At 36.5% G+C, this 13818-nt stretch overlaps 2 protein-coding genes across 2 annotated transcripts; both read right to left on the reverse strand.

Annotated features, from left to right (window-relative positions):
- Nucleotides 1–125: 125 nt before the first annotated feature.
- LOC122646241 (60S ribosomal protein L27a-3-like) lies at nucleotides 126–767 on the reverse strand. Its single transcript, XM_043839744.1, has one exon. It carries the CDS (start codon nucleotides 717–719, stop codon nucleotides 294–296), a length of 426 nt encoding a protein of 141 aa, XP_043695679.1. The 5' UTR covers nucleotides 720–767; the 3' UTR covers nucleotides 126–293.
- Nucleotides 768–12707: 11940 nt separating this feature from the next.
- LOC122646327 (40S ribosomal protein S17-like) lies at nucleotides 12708–13349 on the reverse strand. Its single transcript, XM_043839862.1, has one exon. The coding sequence runs from the start codon at nucleotides 13256–13258 to the stop codon at nucleotides 12869–12871; it is 390 nt and encodes a 129-aa protein (XP_043695797.1). The 5' UTR covers nucleotides 13259–13349; the 3' UTR covers nucleotides 12708–12868.
- Between the last annotated feature and the right edge of the window lie 469 nt (nucleotides 13350–13818).

A 13818-nucleotide genomic window follows, 5' to 3' on the forward strand; every position in this document is an offset into this window, starting at 1 on the left:
CCTAGGTTTGAGGTTTGAATGGTCGTGAACTTCCACAAACATCTGATTTCAACATATTCAAAACCCTAGATTAGAATCTGTTTTTTTTTTTAGAACGAATCCATCAATCATCCATTCAAGTGATCAGACATCAGTAGAATTCTGATTGAAATTTCAAAACAAAACCCAATGTAAAGGTACCAAAATTCATACTCTGTTTCTCTTACAGATTTCAGGGGGTCTCCAAAATTTAAAACCCTAACTAATTAACCAACAATAATTAGCAGAAGAAATAACCTTCTAAGCTGTGAGAACTACGACACCTCGGCCTCCTTGATTTTCTTCTCTGCAATCTTCGAGATCAGCTTCGCCTTGACGACAATGGGCTGTGAGGCAGGCAACACCCCTTTGCCCAAGACCTTGAAGAAACCATACTGGGTAACATCGATCATAGGTGCGTTCTCCGGAGATGCCTTGTCTTTTGCCTCTTGCGGTATCAACGACCAGAGCTTGTCAATGTTAACGATGGGGCAGTAAAACTTGTTGCGCAACTTGTGGAAGTAACGCATACTGACCTTACCAAAGTAACCTGGATGGTATTTATTGAACAAGATCCTGTGATGATGCATACTTCCAGCGTTACCTCGAACACCTAGATGCTTCCTGTGCTTACCTATTCTTCCATGGCCGGCAGAAACATGGCCTCTCTTCTTCCTGTTCTTATTGAATCTCGTCGTCATTTGGGTTGCCTCGCTCTCGTTCTCTCGCTCCTTCTCCTTCTTCCATCTTTAGCGCATGGTAGCGCACAGTGTTCCGACGTCTTCTCCGTTCAGGCCAGAGACAGCTTCAAGAGGTGAAAACAATGACTGTAGTTTCTTCTTTTTGGTTAAGTTGGGGGTTTTACCCTTAAGGGTATTTTGGCAAGTTTCTCACTTTAAGGGCAATTTGGCCATTATCAAAAAACTAACAGCAACTTAACTGGAAAAGCCTAACAGACTTGACTAAGTTGATAACTATTCATAAAATAGAGGTAATCTTTGATATTTTTGCAAAATTTAAGATGTACTTGCCATTTCAAATAGTTACAAGGGGTGTCTGTGAAATTTGCCCTTATTAGTATGGAGGATCAATGGAGCTGTGTTGAGTAGTTAAACTCCTTAAGATTATTAATACTTTCAGACTTCTAAACTCTCCAATGGCGGGAAAGAGGGAAGGAGATGAACCAAGAGAGAGGGAGGGGGAAAGTCATTTTTTGTTAACCAGTTGGTTTTTTCATGGATAAATAGATTAGCAGGTTATTAGGTCAAAGAAGGGCAATCTAGGTATTTAAAAACATGAGGGTAAAATGAGATGTAAAAGTTTAAAAGCAGGGTAGTATCAAAAAAGAAGTTTAAGATAGAGTAGTTTTAATAAATATAGTCTAAGTGTAGGATAGTGAGAGTAATTGCCCCTTGCTTTATATGGTGTTATAGGTAATAATAGGTTTGCCCATTCATGCCAATGATATCTTCACACTCATCTAGGGTCATAAATGCTTTAGCCCTATTAATTGTCAAAAAAAAATTTAGTTTATCTATAATGAATTGGTTCTCTATCCGGGGGTGTGGCCTATGCCAGCACTCCCAAGTGTCTATCTCTCTCCTCCTCAAAACAAGGGAGCAGAGATGTCTTTTTACATGGGGAGGAGAGAGATAGACTCATGGGAGTGCTGGCATAGGCCGCACTCCCGGACAGAGAACTTTTTCCCATCTATAATGAATTAAACCTTCTTGTACTTAATGTCCCCACCATGTTTCGCTTTTCTTTAATAATAACATAAAATTAAGTGTAGTGATTAAGTTTCTCTTAAGCTTTTTACCCATTTGATCTTTTAGTTAAAACTAAAAAAGGTTTTAATTAAAATGCATCCTAAAAAACTCCAAGATAAAATCCAATTGCAAGAATCATCCAATTTACGACCATTAGAGCATAAATAGGAATGAGGTAGATGGATGATAAGGTATACCGCTTGAGATTACAATGCACCGATTGTCAATGAGGGGAACTGTGTTAATCCCTGTACCTCTTCCTTTGATGACTCGATCCAAATGCTGCTAAAAACATCTCGTATTAGAAATTTATTACTTTTAAATATTAGTTTACTCAAATATCTCATTTTATAAATGTATAGGGATTCATAATCCTATCTAATACGTTCTCAATGAAGTTTCTCATTTCTTCAAATTGCAAAAGAAAATTAGGGAAAGAAAAACTCAAAATTTGGTTCAACAAACTCTATCACAGACCAAACCATTCATATATTTATACTCTATTTGAGAGTCGGATTAGTTTAGTCATAAGTGACAAGGTCCATATGATACGTGGTCCAAAATTTCATGACCCAACACAACTCACATGGTATCGCACCATTTTTGCATTGATTGACATTATAAAACCCTAAAATTAAAAAAAAAAAAATAATAATCTAGCGAACTAACATGCATGAGCATGGTTTGAGGTATTGGATCGGATCACTCGATTTTGGCAGGATCGGAACGGTATCGATCGAGACCGATCTTGATATCTATCCGATCCAACTGTACGAATAGGGGTAAAAATATTAAAAAAAATTAGTTTTTTTATAAGAAAATTAGGGACAAAAGTGTCATATTTGCCCAAATTTAGACGATCCCAATCTGTATCGGCCGATCCAATCCAGCCAATACCAAGATCACGAACCATGTGCATGAGAGACATGTGACTTAGACCTTTGAAATTAAGGCGACCTCTTAATAAATGGATCTTGCTACCAAAAAAAATTAAATTGATCAACACTTGATCTAATGGATGATGGTTTACAATCCCAATGACCCAACACCTCCCCCACTCCCGAACATGGTTTGAGGAATCGATATTGGATCGGCTGATTCTTGGTTGATACCATATTTATGAATCAGTACCGATTAAGTGTAAAAATGTTAAAAATCAGATTACTGAAGAAAAAGTGAAAAACAAGAGTAGATCCATCCGATAAGGGCTGATCCGCATTAGTCTCCGATCAATAACAGCCGAGACCAATACCGATTCCTAATCCCTGCCCTCCACAAGAAAGGAAATGAAAAAATAAAGGGAAAATATCTATCCCCTCCCCCTTTAAGTTTGCCAAATATCAATCCAGTACCCAAGTTTTAAAAAATATCTACCCGTTTCCTACTTTATAAAGATTATATCAACCGTACCCTAACCGTTAGAAAACACCATTAAGTGATGATGTGGCATCTCTAATTTTTAAAAAACCCCAAATTACCCTTAATCCAATTTTATTTCCATTTTTATTCTCATCCATCCCAAAACCCCTTTGTTTTACCCTTCATCGGTTTTCACCCCAAATCAAAACCCCTTTTTCATTGCTTTTCCCCCAAAATCAAAATCCAGTTTTCGTTTCTTATTCTTCTTCTTCTTCTTCTTCTTCTTCTTCCTCGCACGCCTCACACCTGCAACATCAAAACGACGAACACCACCGTCCCTGCAACACCACGGCCGGTCCTCTTCTTCATCGTCTTCTTCTGCAAGCACCACCACCATCATAGCACCAGCGCCAGCACCACCACACTGCTGCCGCCGATCTTCTTCTTCTCTTCTGTGAAACCCATCTGCTACTCTCCATGGTACTAGCTCGGCCAACATGGAGATCACTCATGTGGAGACACCACATAGCATCCCCTTTACTTAAATGAGGTCGAACCTGCTGGAGCAGGCGTACCATACCTGCCAAAGAGTACTCCTCAAGTTGCCTCAAATCCACAAAAACCGATTCTGGTTCATCAGAATTCCCATTGTTACTGCTACAGCTGCTGTTCAGATAAGCAATCGAGTTTTGGAGGATGTTGGTTAGAACATCCATCCTACCATAGCAATGCCCATTACGGAGGATTGCTTTCAAGGCAACATCTTCATCATATCCAAGGGCAACTAGTTTCATAATCGCTTCATTATACAAGAATTCGAGATTCTTTAATAGTAGTACTTCTAATTGGTCTTCAGTACAGTAACCCCAACCACCCTCATCGTAATTAGAGCTAGGATTAAAATTAGGATTCCTGTGGTGTTCACCATCATCGGAGAGCCGATGATCAGGTAGTTTCAGGCTGAATTCATGCAGGGTAGCGGCGAGCCCGGCTTTGTCCGGGTGGTGGGTATCGATGTCAAGTTTCATCGATCGAGGTTTCCGACTGCTTCCGAGATGCTTCTCTCTTACAGTGCAGCCCATATTTAAGCGAGAATAGGAGATGGAGACAGAAAATATAAAAGAAACGAAAACGAAAAACCCTAAAAATAACAAGTGATTGAAATTGACGGACTTTACCAAAAAAAAAAAATTTAAATTGACGATCGGATAAGTTGGAACCAATCGTCCATCAATGGATTAGACGATGGGATGAGAGAAATCTCACCGATTAGACGATGAAGAAGATTAAGAAACGAAAACTGGGTTTTGATTTTGGGGGAAAAGCAATGAAAAAGGGGTTTTGATTTGGTGTGAAAAACGATGAAGGGTAAAACTGTCAAAGGGGTTTTGAGATTGACTAGGGCAGTAATAAAAATAAAATTAGATTAAAGGTCATTTAGGATTTTAAAAAAATTGGAAATGCCATATCATCACTTAATGGTGTATTGTTAAGATACGGTTGATAAAATCTTTAAAAAGTAAGGGAAGAGGAAGATATTTTTTAAAACTTGGGTATTGGGTTGATATTAGGCAAACTTAGAGGTGAGGGGTAGATATTTTCCCAAAAATAAAACAAGGTTATTATACGGGCAAGGACTTTGCCCTGCAAACTTGAATGGGTGTGTGCGTGGAGTTTGATATGGATCCAACCGTATCAGGTCCAAATCAACCGAATTTTATTTTTTTTAACCAATACCGGCCCACTGATACATAGTAGTAAGGTATCGATATCGATTGGACCGATACCGATATGAATCAATATTGATCATGGCCCAATGCAAATCAGCCGATACGGGTTGATCCAATATTGATAACTAAAACCGTGATCCGAACACTGTCCACTGTTGAGATGCCAAACAATTTGAGGCTTCGAATTGTGATAGTAGTACTGCACTAGTTATCTCTTCCTCTTTATAATTAATTCGGTTCTAATTTTTTCAATTCGTCTCTTAAAAGGCCCAATTGAGTCATAGAGGGATCCAACCCACTTGATTACGTACTGTATCTGTTCTTGTGATTTTTGCTGTTCAAGAATTATTGTATAAGGTGTTAATTTATGATTATCTCGTCGATCCATTTCGGATCAGGTAGTCCTTTCCAGGTGGCTCCACCCTGTTCTAGGATTCTGTCTGACGGCAGGTAGCCTTTTCCTAGCGGCTCGCACTCTGACACCAAGTCGCCCCTTCCCAGTTACAATTGAAAGAACTAACCCTCATAAATCGATCTACAAAGGAGAAGAACCTAATATCATATATACCCACACCCAAGCCCTTATGGGACCACCGATGTGGGTCTATTGTACATAACAAGTATGGAACAGATCTAAAGGGGGAGGAAAGAATTGATTTTAAATGGTGGGTGATTGATTGGAAATCCAGTTTCATGCAATGACACTCAAGGCTGTGAAGTGTGAACCAAGAAATCCAAGTGATAGACCAAGGCTTTTAGTTCATCAATGCCTTAGGGCAATGCAGGAAAACAAACAAAGAAGGGAAAGAACTAGCTTCAATGAATATGGATGAACTTTGATCGGCATGAATTCTTGTAACAAACTGTTAATGAGGTTTGATTGAAACTTTGTAGAAAAACAAATATTGGCCTAGTCCAATCTTGTCACTGGCCTTGCTCGGTCCAAAATCAATATTATTATTATTACTATTATTTTTTACTTTTTTTTCTTATGACGATATATGTCTTTTCATATGGGGAGGAGAGAGATAGACTCATGGGCGTATCAGGGTAAACCGAATAGAGTACTTTTTCCTTTTTCATGGTATGGACCTAGGAAGTAGGAAGTAAGGTACAAGTCAAAGATAAACAATTGCTGGCAGCATGATCAACGCAATATATCTTAAAATGTCTTAATATCAATCATAGAAAGTTAGAAACCGTTAGCATTGATAACGATGTGTTTCATAGCGGTATTCACTATACACCTTCTGTCTTCTGATATAACGAGTTGAACAAATATAGTGAGAGATTCACAATAATACAGTATCATGTCGGTAATTCATCATGTCTAGATGCACCTGTACAGCAAATATTAAACTCACTTCTTTGATGACGAAATAAACCATCAATGTTCGACTTCCACCATCCTAAGCTCCCATCAATGTTCTCATTAATATTCGACTTCCACCACCCTAAGCTGGTTTGAATAAAAGAAAAGGTATTGGCCCAACTGTATTTCCTAGGCGACTTGTTGTAATCATATCTTCAACATTTTTTATAGAACTGTATCATCCTATGCAAAGCTCTTTCATATTCCTAAAGTCTGATCCTAAAACATGTTGCACATACGTTACAGCCATATATGGTATAGGATTAGAATAAGACCATCCACTCAAGATCCTTTGAAGGATATAATCCAGTTTCCCTTTCCACCAAGTTACAATGCACGGATTGTCAAAGTGGAAATGTTTTTATATACTGCCTGATCTCTGCAGAAAATCAACCAATTCAAAGTATAAGAAAACAAAGAGGAAAGGAATGAATCGAAGAAACAAATTCATACAAGCAGAAAACAAAAGGAGAAAAGCAACACGATACAAAAGAAACTTAAGCAACTACCTTTCCAAGTTGAGGAATATCAGATACCCAGACTTTGACATGTTGTCTCACAAAGATCTCTTGCTTTAACTACTTCTGATGCATGCGCCAATATTAATACACTTCAAACATCTCTCATTTAGTAAACTTATATTGGGTTTACAAGTATCAGAAGAATTGTTACTTCCAAATATTAGTTTACTCCAATATCTCAGTTTATATATGTGTAGGAACTCATAAACTACTAGATACCTTCTCAATAAAATAACTAATTTCTTTAAATTGCATAGGAAAAAGAGAAAAAAAAAATCTCCAAGACTGGTAATTGATCTAAAATGTAAATCTTTGTAGTGGAAGATTTATAATTTTTTTTTTCATTCAATCCTTTGAGGTTAATACCATCTAGAAAATTTGGTTCAACAAACTCTACCATATGTATACTCTATATGAGGGTTGGATTAGTTTAGTCATAACTCATAAGTGATAAGCTTCCGTACCTTATATGCTCCAAAATTTCGTGACCCAACACCATCCACATGATATCGGGTCCATTTTTGCATTGATTGACATTGTGAAACCCTAAAAATTTAAAGAAATTATCTATTGATCTATCAGTCGTTGTCGATATCCATACAATACTGCTATCGATACGGATCGAACCATATCAGGTCCAAATCAACCAGAAAATTCGTAAAGAAAACAAAAACTCTTTGACCAATACCACTGATACATACCAGTGAGGAATCCGTATGGGTTTTGCCAATGCTGATATGAATCGATATTTGTTTGGCCAATACCGATATGAATTCATATCAATCATGGCCAACACCAATGCAAATCAGCCGACTGATCTAATATTGATACTTAAAATCGTGATTTGAACACTGCCCAATATTGAGATGACAAACAAGCTGCGGCTTCGAATTGTGGAGTTCCTCATCTCTTCCTCTCTTGGTGGTACTACTGCACTTGTTAGCTCTTCTTCTTTATAATTAATTCGGTTTTAAATTTTTTTTCCCTCAATTCAATTTCCCCGGATCGATTCTACCCATCTGTTAAATAGAATTTTTTTTTTTTTAATTAATAGCTGCAACCACAGGACGCTTTTCAATCCTTTTGTTGGGTTGCATTGACATCTAAGTTACCTTAAAAAAAAAACTTTTGTAATCAATATCAAACGTGACTATATTACTAATTCCAAATAATCTACTTGGTTATTAAATTTTATTTTAGTTTGCATCTAAATTCCTTTGGTTGAAAACGTAAAATAAAAATTACATGTAAAATATGTTATTATTAAACATGATAATAAATTTAAATAATTTATACAATCACATGGTTAATGATTACAAAGATTTATTTTTAAGATTTTAACATTTTCACATCCTTTTCATTTAATTTTCCTTGCAACCAAGCGTAGCCATATAGAATCTTTGCGGCATATAATTTCCGAGGAAGAGATTAAATTGGTGGCTTTCTCCTCCAAGCCCAATGGATTCAACAGATTCTTCTTCAAATCATCATTTGATATTATTGTCCAAGATCTTATTGATGTTGTCCAATCGTTTTTAATTCTCATCTTATCATATGCCCCGATCAATTAATTCCACATTTTTATGCCTTAATCCTACGTTTGATAAGTTTGTGGTTATAAACCTATAGATCTTTGTAAAAATTTTTTTTTATAAATTTGTCTTTGAAATTCTTGGCCAATAGGCTTCAGTTGGTTGTAAGTCATCTGATTTCCTATAACCATTACGTATGCGTTATTAAGGGGTATTATAGACTCTGATCTAGATGGCGAATTGTGTTTTTTCGAAAACCCACTTTCTTTTGAAAGAAACAACGACATTCTTTTTAATCTCATAGTGAAGATTCATTGAAGATGCCTAATTAATCAATAATGAGAGTTACATTATCATTTGGCGTTTCGATGTTCTCGATCCCAAGATCACCATATCCACCCATGATTCTCACACTCATCATAAATCATATTTTACTTTTAATTATAATTGTTCGATTAAACTAAAACAATGGTATAGTTAGAACAAGGTTATGAGGGACTTCCATTTAAGGGTGTTAAAACCAAATCGAAACTGTTTATCGAAATCAAATCAAATCGTTTAAATCGAATCCAACAAATCGTTTAGTTAAATGGTCTGGTTATAGTTTTAGAAATGATACCGTTATTTAATCGATTTGGTTCGGTTTAGACCGATTAATCCAACGGTTTCAAACTGTATAATCCAATTAAAACCGATTATAACCAAATCGTAAAACTATTTAAAAACCTAATTAACTTTTTTTTTTGATAAACAAAAAATCAAAACCTAACAAGTAGCAACTACTAAGTAGTCATGTTTCTTCATAAATGATTTCCTTTCTAAAAAAAAAAAACTAACAACTTAGTAAGTAATAAATAATAACTATTAACTAATAACTAGTATTAGTAAATAGAGTAGCAAATGTGTATAGAATCGTATAACCGAAACCGTGTAAAACCATATAGAATCATTTAACCGAAACCATTTAAAAGCCGTTTAACCGAAACTGTTTACTAAACGGTCTAAGTTTTGATTATGAGACCGTTAAGTTAAACGGTTTGGTTACGGTTTCTACCCTCAAGCAGTCAAAACCGAACTGAACCGAACCGTTTATCCGAAACCGTTTAACAAAATCCTTTTTTCTTAACCCACATGAGAAAAGACTTGATTATTGGCATGTTGTCTTCATGATTTAGGTAGTTTTTTTTCCGCTTGTAGACGATCATACTTCTTTGAAATTTTGAAATGTGTGATGTTTCGCATGTCTCAAATTCTGGACTCTCTTCAACTCCTTAAAACCCTTTTGTCTTAAAGATAGTTTATTGGTCCTTGAGAGGAATGGACCAAAATAAAACTTCTACTGGATGCGGCAAATCTGCTTAAATCATCTCTGATTCGGTGATTTGCTTGTATTATCTCTAATTTGGTCTGCTTGTATTCAATTTACAACCATTTAAACATTGTTATCTCTAAATATTAGTTTACTCCAATATCTCATCTGGTAAGTATATATAGAAAGGAAAAAATTCTCTTCTTATTAAGAAGGCATCCATTGGCTAATTGATCTAAAAAGTAAATCTTTTTCACTCATGAAACCATAATTTTCTTATTGAGTCCCTACGGGTTAATACCTACTAGAAAATTTTGTTCTAACAGACTCTACCATAGACCTAACCATTCATATATTTATACTCTATATTTGAGAGCCGGATTAGTTTTGTCACAAGTGAAATGCTTCCATATAACATATGCTCCAAAATTTCATGACCCAACACCATCCACATGATATCGGGTCTATTTTTACATTGATTGAAAATTGTGAAATCCATAAGTCCTTTTTAACCATTGATCTAATCATCTATCATGCATCATAGACATGTGTTTTAGACCTTTGTAATTAATGTGATCATCAAATAAATAGACCAACAATTGATTTATGAATGATGGTTTACAACCCAACACCTTAACCCCGAAATCACCGCAACAAGATCAACAATTCCATGAGCGTGGGCTTATGTTGTTGGCATAAAAACATTCATTTCCATGACTTTTAAATACAATCTATAAAGGCTTTATTTTAAGGGAAAAAGAATGCCATTTGGTTGCACAATGCACGCCGTCTCTATGCCCAGACTTAAGGACATGCGTAATGACCATCACATCCCCTAAAGATGGAAATGGCTAAGGGTGCAGCAGTATTTTCACATGCCCTTGTGTCTGGGCGCAGGGGCAGCGTGCAGTGTCTCTTTCCGTTATTTTAATTATAAGAAGGGCTTATGTGATTTATCTCAACCATTGCATGTAGGAAGGGATTTCTAGAGTTTCAAAATGTTACAATATATTATCTACCCATTATTGCCATGCATTCTTTTCTTTGTATTTTCCAACTTCTTATTTTCCTACCAAAAAAAAAAAACTTCTTATTTTCAAGATTATTTTCAACCTTTACCATGAGGCATGGGATCATACAAGTGTCACATTTGGAGGCTTCAATACCAAAGTTTAAAATTTTGGAATCGGGATCTGGAATCGGCCTAGATCATTTCAGATTGGTTTCGTAATCAGTATATTTTAGACATCTTGTATTTTTCAGTATAGAATTGATCCGAGCCGAATCAATAGAAATTGGGAGCGGCCTTGGCCGATTTCGATTCAGATATGACAGATCCAATCCGATTTTTTAAACCCTGACTGATACAAGGTTAGAGTGATGAAAGAGGAACTGAACTTTGTCCTGTCCATTATAGAGATGCCAAACACTGTACAGAATTGGCCCGAACCGAATCAGTGGAAATTGGGATTGGCTTCGGCCGATTTTGATCCAGATATGGCAGATACGATCCGATTTTTTAAACCCCGACTGATACAAGGTTAGGGTTATATAAGAGGATCTGAACCCAGTCCATTCTAGAGATGCCAAACACCAACCACATGCAGGGGTGTCAAACCCTAAACTGAATCGGTCAAATCGATCACAAAGCCCAAAGTGAATTGTACTGATATCTTATTGGGCCGGCTTTGATCTGGGATATCATGGAAGGGGATGAAAATCGGATTGACCAAAAACCGAATCGAACACGAAAATCTGGATCAAAGCCAAATCAAACCAATCGAACCCGCTAACAAATCGATAAGACGAAACTAAAATAAATTGGACCGAAACTGAACCCTTCATTATTGATTTGATTTTAGATTCACCCATTCACCCCAAAACCGATTCAGCCCAACCAAATTCGGACAGAACCGACAGATTGACACCCCTAAGTAGATGAACCACCACCTACTTGGTTCAAATTCAACCCGCTTCATAATTAATTAAAAAAACGCGCGAAGCAGCTCGATTTAAAAGCTTTAAAAGGATCAAGAGAGAGATTTCGAAATCGAATGGAGGTATCTCGGCTGTTGCGGCTTCGAATTGTGGAGTCCCTCATCTCTTCCTCTCTCGTTAGTATTACTGTTCTTGCTAACTCTTTCTCTTTATAATTAATTCGATTTTAATTTTTTCCCTCAATCTTAATACAATTGTTTTTTGTTCAAATTTTCTTGCAAATAATCAAAAGCAACTGGGCGTTCCTGCAATTGTCAAATACACGGCCTTATCGTTGTTCGCTGAACGATTCTACCCATCTCTTAAAAGGTAATCTTCTGTGTTTTTTTTTTTCCTTCTTTTGTTGTTGATATCTGCAACTACGGTGCCCTATTCAATCCTTTCGTTGGGTTGCATAGACATCTGACTTTCTTTCGTTTAATTTCTTTTCAATTTTGATCGAAGGGAACGTAATCACCATTTGTTCGAGAAAATGTTTCAAAAACTTTCATTTCTTCTATATGAGACTCTTTTTCATGAGTTCCACAGAATTGAGGTGAATATGTGATCTATAAATGCCTATTTGTGTTTCTATCGATATATGTCTGAGCAGACTTTCGGTTTCACGATTGAAAATTGAAACATAAAGCTGTCCAAAGTTATGAAGATTATAATGTACGGCATTGTAGCCATGGAAATTGAACTAGAATGAAGTAAGATTCAGTAAGATTGAGAATAGTTGTTACAGCTTGTGGACAACCTCTTCAATTCCTCTAGATGTAGTCTCCAATGATATGTTAAGTGATCCTTTGTCTCAAATTTTTGATGAATGATGCTAGTAGATTCTTTCTGCCCTTATTTAATAACAGAGTTGCTTTTGCATCCTGTAAATCTAGTTTCTAATACTGATCATGAATGTCTAAAAGTGTCTTTGGCAAAATTAGCAGATTCTTTAAGAAACCATGGATTTTGGAGTTTTTAAGCTAATATTTTTATGTTTTCATTTAATAGAACTTAAGAACTAAAAGGGTCAGGGGCAGACCTAAAATGACCTTAACAAATTTATAATCTGCAAAACTTAAAATGACATTCTTTAACTCTGAATCAAATTGTCTATTCATCTTCAAAAATTTTTTTAGAAAAAGATCCATGTATCTTTTAAGTAACAACCGTAGAACGAAACAAAAGGAACCAAGCCCATTACTTTGACTACAACTACGAAAACATTAGAGCTAAGAAAATTAATATTTCCTTCCACCCTCACCTCCATAGCTGACACCCCTATTGTAAGGGACGTTGAGAGACAATGGTATCGGCTTGCTTGACAACACCGGGAAGATCAGCCATGCCGAGGGCAGTGAGCATCTCAATAGTCTCCTTGTCAACCTCAATAGCATCGATAGTAGTAGTGGATTTGTCAGGTACAAAGTTCATACGCCTCTCGCGCTCTTCTTCCTGGAGTTTGAGAGAGATCCCACGAACTGGATCTCTTTGGATGCGCTTTGAGATGGGTAGAGAATCGAGCGATCTTGTTGCGCGCTTTGAAGGGATGATGGCTACCTCCTCCAAGACCTTCTTGTTGGTGTAGAAATCTAGGGTCATTCGAGAGTAGTACCTCTCAATCACCTGTCGAGAGGATTTCTTCACTGTTTTGGTATGAACGCGTCCCATGGTGGCAACTACTAATAAGAAAATGGGTTTTGGGATGGGGGAGAAGACGAAATCTGCAAAGTGAGAGCAACTGCAACTGAAATGGTAGAGGAGGCCTGCAAAAATCCAATTTAACAAAAGAAATATGACAAATAAATAACTGTCAGACTTGAAACAGAAATCAAGAAGCAGAGAAGAGAGATTCGTTATCGAATCCGATGAATATTTCACTTTCATCATCATAGACCATAGCTCTTCCCCTGTTTCAAAATAGAGAAGAATTAGGGCAAAAGCCTGAATCTGATCGATAGAAACCGTAACCCAGGCTTTCTTGATAGCGAGAAGCGAACGCCAAATAGAGTGAGAGAAAAAGAAAAGAAAAGAGTATGGGTGTATATATTCTGAGCATTGAACTAGTAGAAGAACAAGAAGAATCACAGAGGGGTTTTTGGGGAAGAAGATGAAAAAAAGGGAATGATTAGGTGGTTTGCTTGTATTATTACTAATTTGGTATGCTTGTATTGGGTTTACGACCATTGAAACATTGTTACCTCTAAATATTAGTTTACTCCAATATCTCA

This window comes from Telopea speciosissima, chromosome 11 (assembly GCF_018873765.1).
Source record: "Telopea speciosissima isolate NSW1024214 ecotype Mountain lineage chromosome 11, Tspe_v1, whole genome shotgun sequence".
Taxonomy (NCBI): Eukaryota; Viridiplantae; Streptophyta; class Magnoliopsida; order Proteales; family Proteaceae; genus Telopea; species Telopea speciosissima.

Bases quoted from the DNA above. Each gene is read 5' to 3' on its own strand.
- LOC122646241 (XM_043839744.1), bottom strand. From the start codon at position 719: ATGACGACGAGATTCAATAAGAACAGGAAGAAGAGAGGCCATGTTTCT.
- LOC122646327 (XM_043839862.1), bottom strand. From the start codon at position 13,258: ATGGGACGCGTTCATACCAAAACAGTGAAGAAATCCTCTCGACAGGTG.